This window comes from Ambystoma mexicanum, chromosome 7p, assembly GCF_040938575.1.
Source record: "Ambystoma mexicanum isolate Mex_15411 chromosome 7p, UKY_AmexF1_1, whole genome shotgun sequence".
NCBI lineage: Eukaryota > Metazoa > Chordata > Amphibia > Caudata > Ambystomatidae > Ambystoma > Ambystoma mexicanum.
In genome coordinates, this window is record NC_090939.1 from 859,996,018 (window position 1) to 860,017,901 (window position 21,884).

At 49.3% G+C, this 21,884-nt stretch overlaps 1 protein-coding gene across 2 annotated transcripts in view; it reads left to right on the forward strand.

The window, feature by feature from the left end:
- TPP2 (tripeptidyl peptidase 2) overlaps positions 1-21,884 on the forward strand; it is a 1,218,153-nt gene that overhangs the window by 361,654 nt on the left and 834,615 nt on the right. For both annotated transcript variants that reach the window (XM_069637049.1, XM_069637048.1), the window contains exon 10: positions 670-769. In XM_069637049.1, the coding sequence (XP_069493150.1) occupies positions 670-769 (100 nt within the window). The remainder of the gene's footprint in view (positions 1-669; positions 770-21,884) is intronic.

A 21,884-nucleotide genomic window follows, 5' to 3' on the forward strand; every position in this document is an offset into this window, starting at 1 on the left:
CCACATTGTGATACATTCACATAACTGAAATTGCATAAAACAATTGAACCACAATTGCTCCTTGAATACCACCTCACTGATGTCACGTCATTCGCACGGCTCACCTAACTATTTTTTTCACCTATAACTGTCGCCTCACGTATTATCACGGAATACACGTGACCATATGTTAATTGCAGTACGGTGTAAACCTCTGCAGCCTTGATAAAGACCCCTGTTGGGTCGAAACACGAAGCACAGATGTTAATAAAACAAGCACTCAAAATCATTCTAGTCAACAAAGACTGATCGTTTCTCGCGCTCCACATACTAAACCAATCTGGTTTAACCATAAATACAAAGCGCCCAGCTGTTTGTGGTTCCCTCAAACCTTTTCACTGCACAACAGTACCCACGTCATCCTTCAGCCTTGCTTCTTGGGCAGTGCTTTTTAAGGGAGTGGCTTTGCTCAACAGAGGTTGTGAATAACCGTGCTAACCTTAGGTTGCCTTTTCCAAGCCCTACCCTCGTTGGTGAATTAAACAAAAAAAAAAAAAAACCTGAACACCACAATGCTTGCTCAATGCGTTTTCATATTTTGTTGAATTGGTAGAGGTCCTAATTTGTTACCTTGTTTGGTTATCATTATCGATTTTTTTTGACGATTATTTAACTCTTTTCATTTGATAGGTGTGGGTGCATATGTGTCACCGGACATGATGATTGCGGAATATTCACTTCGAGAGAAACTGCCAGCTAATCAATACACCTGGTCATCCAGGGGGCCGAGGTATGGTTCATCTAAAATAACTAGATAGAACTTTTAGTCAAGGTAATTTATACGTGATGGCTGCATGAATATTTCTTTTAGCGAGAGCTCATTTAGCCAATTCATAAGGTCTGGCCTGCTGAATTGAAAAGATTATGATCGTGTGGGCCAGCTGATCACAGGTGAACTGTTCTGCTATGCTCTTGGGTGCATACAAACAGAACAGAGGTTTAACTCCTTGTTTAATGCATTAACCTGTTTAGATGCGTTTGAATGATGTATGTAAACACTGTCAACGTGACCAAATTTCAATGTGTTTGAGAGAAAGTAGTACATATGATATATATGTTATTAATGACTTGCTTAAAACCCAGAGGTTTATAAGCACACACCCGGGGATGGAACCTGTGTTGCTCCGTGTCGTCTTGCAGCCAGGGCGAGCACGTTGCCCCTGAACTATCGTCGCGAGTCACTGTCCTCCACTGGGATAGCTTCTTCATGACTTGTATCGAAGATATTCCCGCCAGGTCGCATGGGATTTGTTAAAGATAATTCTCAGAAATGTGCTAAATCCCTTCTGCGTAGAGATCCCCAGCTCTTTTTGCTGAACTTCAGGACTTTTCATTTCTAACCTGGTGAGAGTGAGACCTTTTTCCCCACTCTCTTGTATTTTTCTGTGTTTCTTTTGACTTGAGTCTGACAAACTCCATAGGCATCATCTTTACATTGTGACACGCAGTAACTTCAGTGCAGTGGCACACTCAGGGAAGTCTCTTAGATTTCCCAAAGGTTTAAATACCTTCCCTTGGTTAAACTACTGTTTCCAAGAGCAGTGAAGTGAACTTTACTTACATTTTGTAGCTTTCTAGACCCAGCACAGACATCTTACAATAGGGTGCTGGAGGGGTTATTTAGTATCGCCTTTGTTTAATTTCTCATGTAACATTTTTATGTTAGCCTTTCTACAATTAATGGCTGGTGGCAGTGGTTTACTTTTTCTTACTGTTGTGTGTCTCTACAGCGGGCTGCAATTACAGCTACAGTAAAGCACCCATGGTTGCCCATTTCGTTGAAATTGCCCCAGGATTCTTTTTTCGCCATTTCTTGTTGGAAAGGTGCTTCTTGAGATTTACCCTGCGCGCCAACCCAGGTTTGGTCCCTTTGTTTTGTCTTTCGCGGGCTACACAAGTGAAGCCCGCCTCTTGCTCCAGCGTGTATGGCAAGGCAGGAAGTGAGAGAGGTGCCCAGAACTCCCTGTGCTTAGTCTCATTGGTTGCAGGAATCCACCCAAGGGTAATTGGCTGGAGGGCTGTCCTTGGACAGCCACCCTGCTGTGTGATTGACAGCTATTGATTGGCAAAAATGTATGCAGTAACCTTTTGGGTGCACTACAACAACCCTGACCACCTTGCAATAGGAACCCAACCTTTGGTATAAGTCTGTACTACACAGGTTGGTAGCGTGTTGAGCAGCCAGGCTCATCTCAAGAGGGGTCAATGTGAGCAGCAGGGGAGTTAAAGAGATTCACAGTGACAAGTATTCAAAAAAACTCTTACGAGGTTTCTTGATTAAACAATTATTAATTTATTTGACAGTCAGTTTGAGTAAGCCTTTTTCAGAAGGGGCAATATAAAAGTAACACACAAATACACTCCAAAATACACACCCTTAGTTTCCCGAAATCGGCAAATACCCGTTTGGGATGGCACACAGACACTTCCTACACCAGCAGTGCACAACTGCTTTTGACAGAGGGCCGGAAGTACCTTGCCTGATGGCTACAGTGGGCCGAAAAGTAAATGTGGGTGGGGCGGTAGGCACGGTGGGCCGAGGCATGGCAGGAGGCTTTTTCAACCCCCAATTTTTATTAAACGCATGGAAAAAGAATACGTTTTTGTGGTGTAATGATTTCTATTTGTATTTCAGACATACATTTTGTACTAAACATTTTCCATTGTTATTTATTTCTATTTACTTATTGCATATCGTCTGTTTGATTAAATTATATATATTTTATTGACACTTGATTGGACATTCCATTATTTTGGACTGCTATACTTTGTTGTTTGGGTTGCCCAAGAGGAGTATGGCCTTCGTTGAGTCAGGTTTCAACAAAAAGCAAAGGATGTACATCTCCTAACTGTGCCTGTTTTAGCTTTATTTGTGGGTTCACTCTTGGAGTGCGACACTATGCCCCATGGCTCCCACCCCTCAATCAAACCCTATGCCCCAATACACCCACCCCTCAAGCAAACACTATGCCCCATGACCCCCACTCCCCAACCAAACACTATACCCCACGATACCCACCCCCAACCAAATACTATGCCCCATGGCCCCCACCCCCAACCAAACACTATGCCCTATGCCACCAAGCATGCACCATGCATACATACTCATACAGACCCCAACTCCCCACCCCTGCATACAAACTAACAAGTATACACCATGCACCCATCCAACCCGAACCCCCCCAAATGAGCACACAAACCCACATGCATACACAATGCACCCATACAGACCCGTACGCCCGCACCTCCAACTCGGCACACAAACTCACAAGCATACACCATGCACCCATACAAACCCGAGCCCCCCAACTCCGCACACAAACTCACAAGCATACACCATGCACCCATACAAACCCGAGCCCCCCAACTCCGCACACAAACTCACAAGCATACACACCAATACACCCTTACAGACCCGAACCCCCAACTCAGCACACAAACCCACAAGCATACACCATGCACCCATACAGACCGAACCCCCCACCCCCAACTCTGTACACAAACTCACAAGCCTACACCAATACACCCTTACAGACCCGAACCCCCAACTCAGCACACACTCACAAGCATACACCATGCATCCATACAGACCTGAGCCCCCCCCCCCCAACTCACCAAACAAACTCGCAAGCATGCACGCATACAGACCCGGACCCCCATCCGTGCATCTCAACATACACTGAACGTGCACACAACAAACAACATACATTCAGGCAGACCCGACCCCCTCCCCCCCCCCACCATCTCAACATACACTGCACTTGCACACAAACACATTTAGGCAGACCAGACACTCGACCCACCCCCGCATCTCAACATGCACTTGCACACAAACACATTCAAGCAGACCCGAAACACACCCCACACCCGCATCTCAACATACAAGCAGCACAAAGATCACACACACAAACATCCCCCCTCCCCAAAAAAAAATCTGTACTTACCGGATGACGTGCTGGAAGGCAGGCTATCTGGAACGCTGGCGAGGTCCAGTACTACGGCTGGCGTGGCAAGGCTGCAATGCCTTCCTGCATCGAGCCTTACTGGCCACGCCAGCCGTAGTGCTGGCCCTCCATTGGTGCAGCACACATGCACTACGTGGCTCATAGGAGTTTCGTGGTTAATGTGCCCTGAGCCAATGAGGGCCAGTATTTTGTCCGGCCCAGAACTTTTCCTAATGGAGGGCGGCCGATGCTGCTTGCGGGCCGCTCTCCATTGGGAAAGTCTTTGTTGCTGGCGGGCCGGACAAAACAGCATTTTGTGCACCCATGTCCTACACCCTCGGGTGACTTAAATAGCTAGGACGCTGTGGACATTAATATATCACTGTTGCATTTAGGGCAATACTTGGAGTATGCTGAAGAAAAAACTTATTAGAATAAAACAAGAGATATCACAAATATTCTGAAGCAGGTAAGTACTTTTGGTAACCCCCAATGCAAAGTAAGTTAACCCCTTCCTGGAAGGAAGATAAAACACAGTCTGAGGGAAGAAGTCATTCAGGTCATCCCAGACCACTGAATTACATTTTAGTTTTCTTCAAAACGAAACACCTCATCTTATCCCTAGTTGTGTTTATTTTTTGGTTTGCTGTCAGAATATTGCAGAGGAGCAGCCTTCCACGAAATTGTACTTGCCTCACGGAAACTAGGTAACGCCATGAGGAGCCAACCGGAACCACAAGGGACACTGGACTTCCACCTGAAGTAAAGATAGCAGCTAGGACTTTTAACATTTGGGGAGCTGCAGATGTGTAGCACGAGGGGCAAGTAATGGATGAAATCCGGGAAGTACCAATCTTTGAAAATCTTGTGCCAACTGAGTAGGTTGGTCCTTTGTAAGGGATATAGTGATTGATGTAGTGGTGTGTGCCATGAAAACTAAGATGTAATCCACAACCCTAGAGTGTTTATGCTCAGTTCCCCCAAATATGATTCCCTGAATGGCTGTATTTGCCATAAGTCTTTGTGCAAATGTTTCCATCGAGATTGTGAATAATAAGTGGGAGACGGCAATCCTGCAAGGTACCTCTTCCCTGCCACACCTCTTTAGGCACCCCTCTATTCACCCCGTTTCTAAGTGTATGTGGGGAAAGATTCACTTTCGGAACATTTCCAAAGTCAATGACTCTGCGCATCTCCTTAAGGAAGCCACACTCCACCTTGTCAAAAGCTTTTGCAACATCTAAAAATAACCAGATAAGGATTACATCGTTCGTGTGCAAATGCTTTTCCACCTCACCGTGGCTCTATCCCAATTCAGTTCCTTGCCTATGATTTGGTAATTGTTGACCAAACGCCAATCAGTCTACAAAGGTCAGTCAGTGCCCTTGAAAAATATATGGACTTGAATCACCTTGTAATAAACTCTGCTTACACCAAGGCCATGATTTGTGGTGATTGAAGGAAACATCTCCCTTTTTAGTTGGTTTCTTAAGGGTGTTCAGCTAAATGTGTAGACCATTATGTCTACTTGGGCTTTTCTATTTATAATGGACCCAAGACAACCGAACAATTCAGCATATGAAGGTCAAAATGTGTAAACTTTGCGGCTCAAATGAGGAGACTGAATTGTAAACTGCAGACATTTTCAGTTTCCCCAGTGATCAACTATGATGGAGCAAAGGTGTTGCCAGCGTTGCTCTGATTTGGAAATTTTAGTAAACTATGATGATTAAAACTGGTGCAGGCAAGATTGTATGTAGTAACCCTGTGGGAGACTACAACAGCCTTGTCTTCTTGGCAATAGGTAACCCAACCGTTGGTACAAGTCTGTACTGCACAAATGGTAGAGTGACTGAGCAGACAGACCTATCTCAAGAGTGGTCCGTGTGAGCTGTAGGGTTGCAACATAGTTTCACAGTGACAGGTATTCAAATAACACTTGGTTTCACTCAAGTAAAGCAGATACCCTTTTGGGATGGCACACAGATACTTCCTAAACCCTGAGGTGACCTCAATAGTTACGACATTGAGGACATCAATATATCAATTTTCACATGTAAATGGTAATACTGAAGTTGTGGTAAAAAGGAAAAAGGTTGTGGAAGGAAACAATGGTTAACACGTTTCTCATACAGGTAAGCACTTTTGAACCCCCCAATGCAAAGTAGATTAACCCTTTCCCAGCTATACAAGTAAGGTATGTATGGCTTTTCAGAGGGATAGTTAAAACATAAACTCAGAAGGTAAGAATAGTCTTTCACAGAGCCAGGGCAGCCAAAGTCAATTGAGCAAAGTCTAGGGGAGCTGAGGCACTCCTTGAAGGTAGGTAAAAGTCTTGCAAAATGTTTAAGTGTTTTGTTGTAAAATAAACTGTTGGGCCATAAGCTAGGAGGCTTGTGAAGGGCAAAGCTCCAAGCAACTCTGCAAAGGGCAGCCAATGCAAGTCTCCAGTGTGTACACGCACAAGAGTTAAGTACCCCTTAGTTCACAGTACCTTAGGTCTGAAGAAAATGGTTCCACCTGGCTTCTGTTCTTGTAGTTCCTGCAGATCCTGTTGTTCCTGGGCCTCAGTCATAGGGACAAGAGGGAGGACGTCTTGGGACTCCTGCAGTACAATGGGCGCAATGCAGATCAGCGTCACTTTGCGGTTTCAGCCTCTCGCGAATAGCATCACTACGGTTCTTGGACACCTTTTGGACTTTCCTTGCTTCTGGGGTCTAGCACTCTGAGGTGGCTCAGGCTTGGTCCACCCTGCTTCGAGGGAGTCCGGAGGATCTTCCTGGAGCTTGGGTCCGGCTTAAAAATGATGCACTCAATTCTGGTGTTCCTGTCACCGGCACTCTGTTCCTGCAGCAGCAATGGAAGTACAGCCAGCAGAGAGAGGTGTAGAGAGAGGTGTTTCAGTCGAGTTAGTCTTAGAGTTGTTTGGTCCCACCAACCCAAGGAGAGAAGTTGTCCATTCCTGGCTTCTCTAGAAGATTTCGAAATAGGAGCTTCAGCACTGCAGCAGGGCTTCACCGCACAAACCAACGGTCCAGGAGTTGCAGCAAGCGTCGCTTCCAGTTTCTTCCTTCGGTTCCTTCTTCCCGTGGTCGACTCTGTCTTCCTTGCAAAAGACCTCACCTTTTTTATGCAGGGCGTTCGCATTAATTCGCAGCCTAGCTGTGACTCGCACAGCAAGTGTCCTCCAAGGACATCCAGCTGGCCAAACCCCTTTGGGTGCATTCCTGTAACCAAGGAGACTTAAGGGCAGGGCGTTTCGGGCACCTCCCTGGCTTCCTGCCCTGCCAGACACGCAGGAGCCAGAGGCGTGCTTCACTAGTGAAGCCCGCCAAAGACGAAACGAACAAAGGGACCAAACATGCTTTGGCGAGCAGAGTAAATCTCAAAAAGGACATTTCCAACATGAAATGTCGAGGAAAAAAAATACTGGCCATTTTGGCAAAATGGGCACCCATGGGGTGCAATACTGGAGCTGAGGATTCAGCCTGCGGTAAAAACACACAATGGTAGGAAGAAATGAACATCTGCCACCAGCCAATAATTGTAGAAAGGGTAATATACAAATGTTACATGAGAAGATGGACGAAGGGGATACCAACTAATAAAAGATTCAAATGGAAGTTGTCAATTTAACTTCACTACTCTTGGAAACCGTAGTTTTTCCAAGAGAAGGTATTTAAACCTTTTCAGGAATCCAAAGGATTACTATGTGACCCTGCACTGAGGGTGCTATGTGTCGCAATGTAAAAAGATGAGACCTATGGAGTTTGTCAGACTCAAAAACAAACACAGAAAACATATAGGATTAAAAGTAAAAGTCCCAAAGTTCAGCAAAAGAGCTGGGGGGTCTCTAAGGTGGGAGGAATTCAACACTAAAATGAAAATTCTCCCGAACTGGAAAATGTTGGAAGGATTCATCTGGCGTAGAGTGCTGGGATTGACAAAGTGTATCCTGATGCCGAGCATCAAATTTTTATTCGGTTTGCTTTTAATGTCTGTTCGTATGAGGTGGAAAATGCTGGCATTTAACAAAAAAAATGTTTAAAAAATTTGGAGCCTCCTGCGAAATCTGTTCTGTAATTTGAATGTCTTATTGAGTAATCGAAATTTGCTTTTTCTGTTCAAATGGTTGGCTAGGTGCACAGTGTTGGGGAGATTAATCATTTGTATGCTTCATCCCCTCTCCTAGTAAGACGCCCAGCACTTTTTGATGGACTTCTGGAACTTTTTCATTAATCCTGAATGAGTGGAGCCTTTTTCCACTCATTCATTTTTATGGGTTCTGTCTTTTGGAACTCTTTCCTTTTGTATTTTACTGTCCTATGGAGTCTACTTTCTTCCTCCTGTCCCCACAGGCCATCCACCACCCCCTCCGGTCCCCCAGTGATGTTCCCTTGTGCCACCCACCCTCCTTGCACACAGCTGTTGCCAGTTTTGCTTGATTCTTCTACCCTGTCCCCCCTCCAGCCTACTTCTGCAGGAGTCCGTCCTGATACATTCTGGTTTCACCTTCACTGTCTTGTGGCCAATGCTGGATTTGACTTTTATGGACTTAATTGATTCACTGTGCGTCTCCCTTTCTCATGGTGGCCCTGAATCATGTTGTTCCCATCTTCATCTTGTATCCAGGCTTGCGACATTGTTACTACTGACTTCTGCAATTGAATTTGCTCTCCCCTCTTGCTTCTCCACTCTTTTTGACTGCTTACTATGTTCTCTCCTCCTCTCCCTTTCACTATCTCCTCCCCTCCTCCCCTTACTTTCTTCTATGCACTTACTCTGTCCCTGGACCAGCTTGTCTGTCTCCTCTCCTCTACCCTTACTTGTCCCTCCCGCCCCCCCCAATCCCTCAGCACTATTTGAAATGTCATCTGGGTTAGTACGGTAGTCACTTGTTTGGTTCCTCCCCTCCCTTTCTGCACCCCTCTCCCTCACCTTTTTGTTTTCTCCGGCTCTACCAGAAATGTCGTCCGGCCTAGTATGGTAGTCTCCTGTCTGTTCCATTTCCTTCCCACTCTCCCCTCTCCTTTCCTTATCCAGGTCTTAACTCTTGGACTATCTGAAATGTCATCAGGCTGAGTACAATAGTTAATTTCACATCCTTACTGTTCATGGCCTGTAAGAATGTCATTGTATTTTCGCTTGTTCCCTCCCTTGCCTTGAAGCGCTTTAAAACACATTGTGTTTCTCCAGCATGGGGTCTGGCATGGATTCCAATGCTCATGAATCTTCCCCGTCAGGCTGGGAATCCTCAGTTTAATTTCTGAACTGTCTTTCTCCTAACAACCAATCACTGAGCTCTGGGTCATACAGCCCCCAGCCAATGACTGCCCTCTACCCAAGCCATTCCTCTGGGCGCCATCTTCAGATTATTACTGCACTTTCAAGTGTTGGGAGTCCTCGTGCTTAGCTCTGGAGCTTTTTTCTGCGTTTTCGCTTTTTGAAAGAGTGTTACTCTATTTTTTGGTCAATCGAGCACCTGTGCTCCTTCGATCATCCTTTCCGATTAACGGGGACCCGTTTTTCGGATTCTTCAGTACCCCTTAAGGGCGAATTTCATCAAGTTTCTTAGTGGAGGCTTCCAGAAGATTCTTCAAGGCCTACAGCGCGTGGATCATGGCGAACGAGGAGGATTCCTCTTTTCAAGCTTTGTACCGACTGCGGTCTGTGGAATGTTTTTATGGACAATAAACATTCCCAGTGCCTCTACTGCCTGTACTCGACGCACAAGGAGGAAGATTGCATTTTGTCGTGACCTCTTGACATGCACGTTGAAGGATTGGCGTAAGCGGCTGAATAAGTGGCTGCAGACCAAGGCCTCTGCACTGGGTGGGTCCCAGGGGCACGCATCTCCCAGATCCGGGAAAACTTAGCAGGCTTCTTAGGCCTCTGAGGACGCCCCTCCCGTGGGGTCCAACAAAAGGCCAAGCACTACGCGTCCACTGCCACCGGAAGCGCCACTGCACTAAGCTCCACTGCAGCAAACTCCTCTGCAGCCTGGGTGCGTCTGACGTCTTCAGCGACTTCAGTCACCAGTCGACGCTCAGGATCTTCATCCAAGAGGAAGTCGGACCATCCAGGCATACTCAAGGTGGCGCTCAAGGTGACCAAGGCCAAAGGGGACTGAGGCTCTGCCCTGCCCCCTAAGGAGAAGGCCAAGCAGGACAAGGCGTCCGGGACGACCACGATGGCCAAACGGGACAAGGGACCGTTCCCGACTGTGAAGGCCCAGGTACACCCGACGAAGGCTCTGCCTTCCATCGAGGTGGTGGTGGCATCCCTTTCAAAGGACGCACAGGCGGACCCGCAGCGTGCTCTTCAGAAGGCAAGAGTGTCCCTCCCTGCCAGGAGGGAGTCTTCATTCCAACCCATTGAGAACCCCGGAGAAGATGATGCCGGTCATCTCCCTAAGACAGTCCCCGCTTTACGCGGAGAACGGAGGGGGAGGGGGAGGGGGGCAGAGGTCCTCCAGGGCACGGATAACTCCTCTGATGAGCTGGTTTACCTTCAAACCATCCAGGAGGGCAATGGCAACGAGGGAATCGTCTGGGTCGCACCCTACGACGAGGGTGACGACGACGAAGATACCATTGAGGAAGGCGACGGAGAGCCTCAGGACGACGAGGGCCATGGCTCTCTTCCTGCGCCCCAGCTTCCTATTTGCCCTCCGCCTCAACTGCCCCTTAGAGACCTCTCAGTGGACATTCTCTCTACTCTGCATACACTGGTGTCCGAGATACAGAAGAGGATGACCGTTATGCTGACGGCCTTGCCCGCGGCGCCAGTAACGGCCGACTCTCTGGCAACGGGGGAACCACCGGCCAAGAAGAGGAAGAGGCACCCATTGCCTCCTTGCCACCCTTCGCCGGCCTCTCCTCCCCCGGGGGATGAGACGGATCTGGACACGGCGACTGCGATGGGCACAGACGACAGTGGGATGGGGGACCTCCCATTGCCTCCGCCCAGATCTTCCCTGCCGGACGAGATAGGCTTGACCCATGCAATGATCTCCAGAGCTCTTCCAGCTTGCGCCAGAGTGAAAGGAGTGCTTCCTATACCAGCGTTGCAAGATGAAGAGAAAGACCATCCTTTCGGTCCCACTCTTGGATGTGTCATGATCCTTGCCCCTGGCCCTCACTTGCAAGTCAGCCTTCCAGTTAGGGCCAGGTCAAAGGCCTTAAAACCTCATCCAAGACTCTCTTGGAGTCAGTCCTGACGCCTTTGGCGCCAGGCTCATAACCATCATGAAGACCAACATTAGAAAAGGACTATTTACTTGGGACTATTTAACTTGGGGGGATTGGGGTGGGGGGGGTTCAGCCAACATGGAGGCACACACATAGCTCAGTTACAAGGAACTGAGCTATGCGGTCTAGTCTTTTGGGTGTGGCAGGCCTGGGACTACTTTACCTGACTACTTTGTGGGTGGCAGGCCTGGGACTACTTTACCTGAGACCATTTAGACCGCCCCCAAACAGAAGAACATGCTTTGCGTTATTCTGCTGTGGGCAACGTAACGCTCACTGTGTCCAGTTCTTTGATGCCAGCTTACCTGAAACCAAGGACCTGCAGAGAGAGAAAGAACACTACGAAACTTACCTGAAACAGTATCCTGTCTTCAATCCATCGCTGACTTCAGTTCCACTCACCTGAAGGTACGAACTCCATCATCCGGCACCGCATGCATCCTGGAATACCATAACCTGGAAAGAGAAGGAAGAAGGACCGCATTAGTAAGCGTTTACTCACGTTTTGCTCCCGAATGAAGAAAGCCACACAATTCTTACCTGGGTAGTCCTCTCCTGGTCAGTATCATTGCTGGAACATTACGGCACTCGGCGAGGAAGATCACAAACTGCAAGGAGAGAAAAGACACAGGTTAGCAATATAAAAGGCGAAACCGTGCCGCGCATCGCGAATTACTCACCGGACAGCATCGCGCACACCGCGCTTTCGCCTACCGGCCCATGCTCATCTTCAAACTGCATGACAACACCAAAATACCTTTCCATACCTAAAAGGAAAGAAGCAAGACATTATTATTCAAACTAAGAGGAACATAAGAACTGCATATAAAGACTGGAAAGCAGCAAACCTACGGAGTCGCAGCAGGCCTGGATTCCCACAGGGGGGCTTGCACCAATGAAGTAACTTGGTCGCTGCTTGCCCCCCACATCTACGCGCCCCTGCCACGAGGAGCAGGACGGAGAATCTACCTTTTACAATATTAAGGTGAGGAGAAGGCCCAAGGGGAAGGAAGGAGTTGAGGCCAAGGGAGGTGGGAAAACAAAGACAATCTGGTATTGAATCCAGCTCTCCTATATTGCAGACCCCTCTTTAACCAGAGGCCTTACCAAGGGAACGGGAGAGGGTTTGAGAGTGCAAATCATCCAACCAGGGCTGGGTGGCGTCCTCGTTGATACCAGGTGAGCGTAACAGGATGACATTTGGGGCAAAGGCCTGACTCTCATGAAGAACCCTTCTACGGCCCTGACGAAGAGGGACCGCTTAGAGAATAAATACAGGGTGCGTGGACAATGCGCCCAAGTGCTTGTGGGCCCAACCGTCACCTGACTCGTTCGCTGCAGTGGCCAAGAAGCCGTTGTTGGGCGCTTCATCCTCAGCAGCGTACACCCCTCTCTCTGGACAGCGAGGGGAAGAAGTTGGATTCTCTGGGGCGATCTACTCTGCAGCGACGACCATCAAGGCCACCAACGCCCTCGCTATCGTAGCGCGCTATGACCAAGAGCTGTGGTTCAAGCTCGCTCCCCTTCTGGACTTCCTCCCCGACGACAAGAGTTCAGAGGCGTTGGCGATTCTGCAAGAAGGTGAGGTGGTGTCAGACCACCCCGTCACGTTTGCCACAGACATCGCTGATGCAGGGTTCAGCCAGATGGGCAACAGCGTTTGTCTTAGTCGTCGTGGCTGGCTCAAGGCTAACAACTTTCGACAGGTCCAGACAAGGGTTTTGGACATGCTCTTTGACGGAGACCATCTTTTCGGGAAGGCTGTAGATGTGTCTCTACAGGCCATCAAGGTGGACTCGGAGACGCTACGTGCCCTGGGCACGCGACGGCTGTCCTTTCGATCCTCAGGAGGCAAGTCTCCCCATTCTTCCAAGGGTTACGGCGGGTGCTCCTCTTCGTACCACCAACCCTCCCGCTCCTCGGCCCAAGACACCAACAGGGGCCGTTCCAAGGCTTTCAGAGGAGGATGTTGTCGTTGCCAGGGACCCAAAGGCGGCCCGTCGACGTCCAAGCAAGAATGAACTAGCCGTGATGTCAGGCCCCCTCCTGTGCGCCCTGGTAGGTGGCCGGCTGGCTTAGTCGGCGTGTGGAAGACCATCGCCACTGACAGTTGGGTACTGGACGCTCTCGCCCACGGACACACACTGGAGTTTCAACTGAAGTTTCCCCAAATACCGCCGGTGGCCCATCAGGAAAACCACGTCCCTCAGCTGCCTCTGGAGGTTCGGACCCTGCTAAAGAAAGGGGCGATGGAGCTCGTCCCAAAGCGACTCTTGGTCTTCGTAGTGTACTCTAGGTACTTCCTTGTGAGAAAGGAGACAGGGGGCTGGAGGCCCGTTCTCGACCTCCGATGACTAAACAAATGTATCAAGTCCCAGAAGTTCTTAATGGTCACTCTTCAACACGTGCTCGGACAGCTAGAAGAGGGAGACTTTCTGTCGTTGTTGGACTTGGAGGATGCGTACTGCCACATCCCAATTCACAAGGGACACAGTAAGTTTCTGCACTTTGTCGTTCAGGGGAAGCATTACCAATTCAAGGCCCTTCCCTTCAGATTGAAGTCGGCACCCAGAGTCTTCACCAAGTGCCTGGCGCCGGTGGTAGCACGTCTGCGACTGCAAGGGATCCATGTCTACCCTTACTTGGACTGGCTCCTCCGGCCTACTGATGGATCTGGGGTTCTGAGTGAATTATGCAAAGTCCTGCTTGACTCCATCGCAGGACGCGCTGTTCCGGGATCCCAGCTCAAGTGTCATGCCTTGCAACACTGTCGGAGGAGAGTGGCGGCCATCCTGGGCAAGGTGCAACTGCTGCTCACTCTGAAGATCGCCTCTTTGAGGGCCATCAAGTCTCTGCTAGGCTTAATGTTGTCCTGCATTTATCTCATCTGACTCTGCAGGCTACGGATGCGGCCACTGCCGGAGTTCCTCGATGCCAGTTGGATTCAGGTGTCCGGAAGCTTCCAGGACAAGATCGCTCTCGAGGGGTTCCGTTGGGCGATAAGATGGTGGGGCGTGTGCTCTCATCTGACCGGAGGTGCAGATTTCCAGGCCCCACCACGTCAGGAGACGGTAATGACTGACGCCTCCCTGGAGGGATGGGGAGCCCACACTGCAAGTCTTTACGCCAGAGGTCTGTGGCTGCCGGAGGAAAAGACGTTGTATATCAACGTTCTGGAGCTATGGGCAGTGTTTTGGGCCCTCAAATCGTTCCTGCCGTCCCTCAAGTGGAAGGTGGTATGGGTCTTCACACACCATACTACCACAATGTTTTACATCAGAAAGCAGGGGGGCACCAGTTCCCCAGCACTCTTCAAAGAAGCGCAGGATTTATGGCATTGTGCTGTCGCTCACAAGATATGTTCCTCATCCCGTTTCATCTGGCAGGAGTCAAGAACACGGTCGCCGACTCTCTGAGCAGAGAACTTTGCTCGTGCCACAACAGCAGGACCTAGTGGAGAACCTGTTTGGCAAATGGGGCAATCCCCAGATCGACTGTTTTGCGACTGCGATGAACACCAAGTTCCGGAAGTTTGCCAGCAGGTTTCCCCAGCAGAGGAGTATGGGGGACGCATTCTCATTCCCTTGGGAAGGCCTCTTTCTGTAGGCGTTCCCTCTGTTGCCGTTGTTACTTTGAGTCATCAATCTACTCAGTGTTGTTGCCGGATGATCCTCGTTGCACCGGCGTGGCCGAGACAGATCTGGTTCCTGGACCTTCTCAGCGGCGCCACCAGTCACTCTGCCAGTGGTCACGGATCTTCTTGCCCGGGAAGGAGGTGCCATTCTTCACCATGACCCAGGGTCTCTGAACCTGAAGGCCTGGCTCCTGCAGCGCTAGAATTCGGTGGCTACGATCTCCCGGCGGACTGCAAGGAAGTTCTCCCCAATGTTAGAGCATCGTCCACTTTGAATTGCTACGGGCTCAAGTGGAAGAGATATGCTATTTGGTGCTGTCCCCAGAATATCGACCCATATTTGCGGTCATTGGCCAAATCAGGGCTGGCCCACGCCTCCAAGGTGGCCCACGCCTCCATCAAAGTTCATCTGGCGGCTATCTCCCGCTACACCAGATGCCCAGGACGACCATCCCTGTGGTTGCACCGATTGGTCAAGGGACTGTTCCGCTAGTTTCTGCCGGTGAAGGCCCTGGGCCCGGTGTGGGAGCTCAATGTAGTGCTTACTAGGCTCATAGGACCTCAGTTCGAGACTAATATTCTGCACCACTCAAGTTTCTGACGTGAAAAAAGGCTTTTCTCATGGCCATCACCTCTGCACGATGAGTGGGGAGAGATCCAGGCCCTCTCCTGTAAAAACCACCTTACTTGACTTTCCACGAGACTACGTTGGTGCTGCGGATGCAGACTCCTTCGTGCCTAAGGTGCCGTCGGATTTTCATCTAAACAAGCCCTTGGTGTTACCTGCGTTTTTCCAACGCCTTCGTCGTCAGCTGAAAGGACTTTGCATTCGCTGGATGTGGCTAGAGCGCTGAAGTTTTACGTGGCCCGCTCAAAGCGTTTCCAGAAAACCTCTTGGCTCTTTGAACTTTGGTCCTGTGAACCATGGGAAGGCCCTGTCCAAAGCTTCCATTTCCAGGTGGCTCTCCGGCTGTATCACCCACTGTCACCGGTTGGCAAACTGACCGCTGCCTAGCTGACTGGGAGCCCACTCTACCATAGCAATCGCTGCTACAACAGCGTTCCTGTCTGGTGGGCCCTGCTGGACATCTACAGGGCTGCGATGTGGAAGTCGAAACACACCTTCACAAAATTCTACTGCGGCAACAGGGATTCCAGGGGGGGGCATCCAGAGTTGGCCAAGCAGTGCTGCGCAACCTGTTCGCTTGAAGGTGAGCCTGGTGAGGAAGTAAGATGCTTATGTTGAGCTTCGCCACCTCCAGTAATTGTGCATGTGTGTATTGCTATGTATTTATTCATGAGCATGTGAATCCATGCCAGACCCCATGCTGGAGAAGGACCAAGTTACTTACCTGTAACTGTTGTTCTCCAGCATGGGTTCACATGAGAACCCTCCCTCCTACCCCTCTGCGGCTTTTCTCTTGCTCTTACTGCCACTTTATGTGCTATCAAATCTGAAGATGGCTGCCAGAGGGGTTTGGGTAGAGGGCAGTCATTGGCTGGGGGCAGTAGGACCCAGAGCTCAGTGATTGGTTGTTAGGAGAACGACAGTTCAAAATTAAACTGATTTTTTTTTTTTTTTCTTTACCGAGGATTCCCAACCTGACTGGGAATATTCATGAGCATGTGGATCAATGCTGGAGAACAAGTTACAGGTAAGTAAGTTGTTCCATAGGCGCTATATAAATAAACTATCATATCATACCTCTTTAAAGGCATAAGTATTTTTACTATGGCAGCACACAGCTCCTTATGGGCAGTGTTGCTGGGGACCATTAGGGTCCTCCTTTGAGATTCTTTTTAATATCCTAGAATAACTACAGTTTTGATGTTTGTTAATCTGCTAGAATCACATGCTGTGCATAGACCGACATCCAGTGATCACTGCGAGTATTGCATCTTGTTTTTCGAAAGTCGAAAAGGGGACGTCGACATAGGCATGTCTGTAATACTATCCCTATAGTGACGTGTAGTGTACCCAAAATCCCTCACGCGTCGAGGTCCCGCAGATTGTTTTTTTCCACCCAGAATACTGGTCGCCTTATGCGAGGCTCATAAGAGACATTGCCATTACCATTTATTCGACACATGGTCGTTTTGTCAGTTATCGTTGATCCAAACGCTTCCAGCCCTCTTTCGACGGCTAAGCAACTTCCCCGCCGAGTCAAGATCTTCGGCAGTGGTTTTGATGGAGGCGATCCTATCGGCGCTGCCGAACACGTGGCCCGGCCTCGCCGGCCTACACAGTAGGGAGAGTGGGGGTTGTTGTGGACATTTCTGTTTTCTTCTAGAATGCCTTTCTCTCTCCCGCCCACCCCCTTTCCTTCGCGGTTATCACTTATTACATCCTCAGCTATGGAGAGGACTCCTTTTAGATTTTGCCCTCGTAAGGGCAAATTCACGTGGAAGGATAAGCATAAGCGGTGTAACTGCTGCTTACCCCTCGACTGCACCCAGGCCGTCTATGCGGCCTGTAACCTCCTTCGTCCAAAAACTTTGAAGGACCGCAGGGTCAAGAGGTGGGCAGCCTACGCTATGTCGAAGGCTGATTCCTCACCCGCCGCCGCCGAATGTGACGAGGGGGATAGTGATAATGCTACCTCTGTATCGGAGGTTGTCGACCGCTCTAAGGAGCGGTCCCGCTCCTCCGCGTCTGTACCCGAAAAGTTCGGCTCACGCCCCACTTATGGGGATGTACACCCTGGCGATGCCGACGCACATGAAAAAGTGAAAACTAAACACACAACACACAACCCACGGCCCTTCCTCGACTAAGTTGCCAACCCTCCCTGCAGCCGCATACGCGACTAGCGACTGGGCTGTCCGCAACTAAGGGCGCTACCACCAAAACATCAGACAAAACGCCTCGTAAGAGAGTGACGAAGGCGAAAAGATTCCGGAAACCGTTCACGACCAGCCCTCGATGGACAAACTAGTTGTCGAAAGCTTGGCTAGAATAGTCTCCACTGACTCTCATAGACGGATGCCGAAAGAGTCGCCATCACCCGCTCACAAGACCAGAGAGATGTCGAAACCTACGGAACCCCCCCCCCCCCCCCCCCTGTCGAAGGGAAGACATAGATATACATCCCTAGTGTCGGGCCCATGAGAAGGTTTCTCAGAGGGCGACGGGGGTGTATACTCAACGCTATGGGAGAGATCTCGACGCCTAGAGGCAGAGGAGAACACCTTTCTGCCACTAGACCATTCAGGGTTATCCCAGTGGACTATGGAAAGATTTCAATCGTGTATGGACAAACTAGATAGGTTTATGTCCACCCCTGAACACGTTAGACCCAAAAGGTCAGGAGATAATCCATGAAGACCCTAGGGCCAAATATCCAAGACTCTGACCCACTTGAAGAGGAAATTGATACATATGACCTCACTGAAGAGAACCCACATTTTCATGAAGAGGTCCTAAATACTGAGGATCTACAAGACCCTGTAGGGGACTTTGAAGAAGACCCAGGCGTATGTGGACCACAGCCCTGGCAGTCTCCAGGGGAGTCAACAGACCCTGACATTTTAGATCTGTCCTCTCCTCCGACCACACCGGTCAGAAACCCGTCACCTGTGGATGACCAGCCCACTTTCAATGCATTGCTACGCAAGGAGGCAGCACATTTTGAAATTGACTTAGGGGAAATTACTCCAGAAGTAGACTTTGTGGAGAAAATAATTAAGGAAAAACCTCCTACTATTCAAGCCATACCCCTTCTTGCCTCAGTCAAGAGACGCCTCGTTCCATCTTTATCCACACCTGCATTGGTCAGAGGTGTCAACCCAAGAATTGAGAAGCTTTTTAGCCAACGTAAGGGGAATGGTCTCTGGATAACATGATCAAGGAAATTTGTCTAAGCTCCCTCCCCCCCCCTCCACCCCCTTCACCCCCTTCACCCCCCGACTCCCCTTCTCAACAAGATGGTGCACACGATGCACCAGGAACCAGTTAACATGATACTGGTGGCCCGGCAACCCTGGTTCGCTCAGCTGATGGAGATGTCACTGTCTCCTCTGGTGAAACTACCCTGCCCGTACAACATGCTGTCCCAGGACAGGGGCCGAACGCTGCACCCATGCCCACAGACGCTGAACTTGGCAGCCTGGCTCCTGAGGTCATAGAATTTGGACATTTGCAGCTCCCACAGAGATGCATGGACATTCTCAGAGAGGCAAGGAAACCGAACACTCGTTACTGCTACTCTAGCAAGTGGAAACGGTTCGTTATCTGGTGTAAGTCAAAGAGCATCAACCCCGTTGACTGCTCTCCCACACAAATTGTTCTATACCTGACTCACTTGTTGGACTCAGGTGAACTTTAATAGAATTAAAGACTAATCCCATCTGCACTCTCCGCATACACTACGTCTCAACATAAGGTGTCATGGTGGAAAGTTCCAGTTATTAAAGCCTTCATGGAGGGAGTGAAAAGAACTCCCGGATGGGACCTGAATTTTGTACTAACCAGGCTAATGGGCTCCCCCTTCGAACCCATGCATACAGCAACCCTTAAGAATCTCACTCTTAAAACTGCTTAAAACAGTCTATAGAACTACCAACGTTCTTTCAAAACCCATCAAACTTGGGAGAAAAAAGCCTGCACACACTTGATGTGCGCAGAGCGGTCATGATTTATATGGAAAGAACTAGACCACTGAGAAAGACTAATGAGTTCTTTGTCTCGGTGGCAGCAGGAAGAGAAGGAGATGCAGTTTCCAAATCCACTATATCTAGATGGATTGTCCAATGCATCACTCTGTTTCTCTCTTGGTAAGAGAGAACTGCCCTTGCAGCCGAGAGCACATTCTACTCGAGGAACTGGGGCATCGTTAGCATTCATTGCAAATGTTCCCCCTGAGTCCATTTGCAAGGCGGCAACCTGGAGTTCTGTACACACCTTTACAAAACACTATTGTCTAGATGCCCATTCTAGATCTGATTCCCACGTGGGACAAGCAGTACTAAGACAACTTTTCTCTAACGTTCCTTCTCACAACCCACCTCCAACTCCGGGTACTGCTCACTAGTCTATGAACAGCATGTGATTCTAAGCAGATTAACAAACATCAGAAGACATGCATTACTTGGAACCATCAGAAATGCTTTTACAGTATCTGCTTAGATTCACATGCGCCCACCCTTCCTCCCCGCTCGGATGGAAGGAACATAGACGTCTTATTACTTTCTCTCTTTTTGTACTCGCGTAGTCATAAGACTCCCTCATGGCAGAAAAAATACAAACAGAGGGACCTCGACGCGTGAGGGATTTTGGGTACACTGCACGTCACTATAGCGATAGACAGTCCCCTTTTCGACTTTCGAAAAACAAGATGCAATACTCTGTCGTGACCACTGGATGTCGGACTATGCACAGCATGTGAATCTAAGCAGATACAACCATCAGAAATGCTTTTACGGTAAGTAATGCATGTCGTTTTAAGGATAGAGAGATACTTAGTATCTCTCCCTAAAACGTTATAGTCTGATACATTGACACTCACCACCTTATGTGGCGTGCCAAAGGGATACTTGTTATCCCCCTACTCTCTGCTTCTGTGACTAGTTATGGCTGGTGGCAGTGAATGTGTCCTACCAACTATTGTATGAATTCTCTACCGTAGGCTATGTCCATAGCTCCGTTTATACATAATTGGGCTACCCAAGTTCTAACTTGGTGGCACTTTTCTTTTTTCGCCAATACTAGCGTGGTTGTTCTTTGCCATCCCGGTATTGTACAAAAAGACGATCTAAAAGGTTGAATGAACAAAAAGTTCTGAAAATGCTACCACCAAAGGTTCGAACACCAAACGTTCGAACCTTTGGTGGTAGCATTGCAGGTAAGTAAAAAAAAAATACTGAGTGGTATAGTGAGCAGAGTGTTGCGGGGGACACCCCTGCAGCACACCAGCACCAAAAAAAAAGAGAAAATAAACGGGGGCTGCGGCGGTGTCCCCCGCAACACTCCACTCACTATACTTTACAGTATAGTGATCGAGGGGTGCGGGGGAAAACCATGCAGCCCCGTAAAGAAAAAGAAAAGGAACCTGCGGCGCCGGTTCCCAATCACAGAAGTGAAGGGGAACTGGCACCGCAGGGACTCGGTGTAAAGAAAAAGGTAAGTGGGGTTTGTTTATGTTGGGGATGTGGGAGGGGGTGTGTTGAGGGTGTGGGTGGGGGGTGTGTCATGGGTGTGTTGTGGGTATGTACGTGTGTTTGCATGAGAAGGGTGCAAACTTTTGGTGGTTCGCACCTTTCACATGCGAACTCTCCGGCCGCGGCAAAATCAGCCGCGGTCGGATCACGTAGATCCGCCATCCCTTCTACTGTCCTGGGTGGGGGAAGCCTGTGTGTGTTTTGCCTTTGGCAGGAACCCTTGTGTGTGACCCAAGCATAGGCTTCAGTGTGTCTGGTCAGGCAGAAAGTGGTGGGGGTCGAGAGGAGCGGGAGGGGCTGAGTTTTTCACTCCTCTGCCCTTTGTCTGCCTGAGTGGAACAAGCTCTCACTGGGGGGGGGGGGGTCTGGTTGTCCTGATTGGACAGCCACCCGCCCCTTTGTGTAAATTGCTGTGAGATTGCAGAGGAGTGTGTGCTGGTACTGTATAAAAGGTGAGGCTCCTGAGGTCAAAGACAGTCGACCACTGGAAACTGAAGTAACCGAAGATGAAGACTACCAGAGATGCCTGTAGACCCTTTGCAACACTGTGAAGCGACCACTGCTGTCCTGATCCCGTTTTCTGTGCGACAGAGGAACTCTAAAGAGGACGACTCCTTCCCTCCGACTGATGGGAACAACCAGTCTCAAGACAAAATTTGTTTTGAGCCGTCTCCCGAGGTCCTGTGAGTTTCCACAGCTGCAAAACCCCAATACCAGGAAACCTGCTGCCCGTTGAGTGCATCGTCGTGGAAAGGTCGAACTCGTCCAAATCTTGCTGAGCCCTCTAGGACACTCCAGAGATCTGATCCAAATCACCTAGACCCCCTGCGCAGAATGTGGGACAAAGAAGCGAAAAGCATT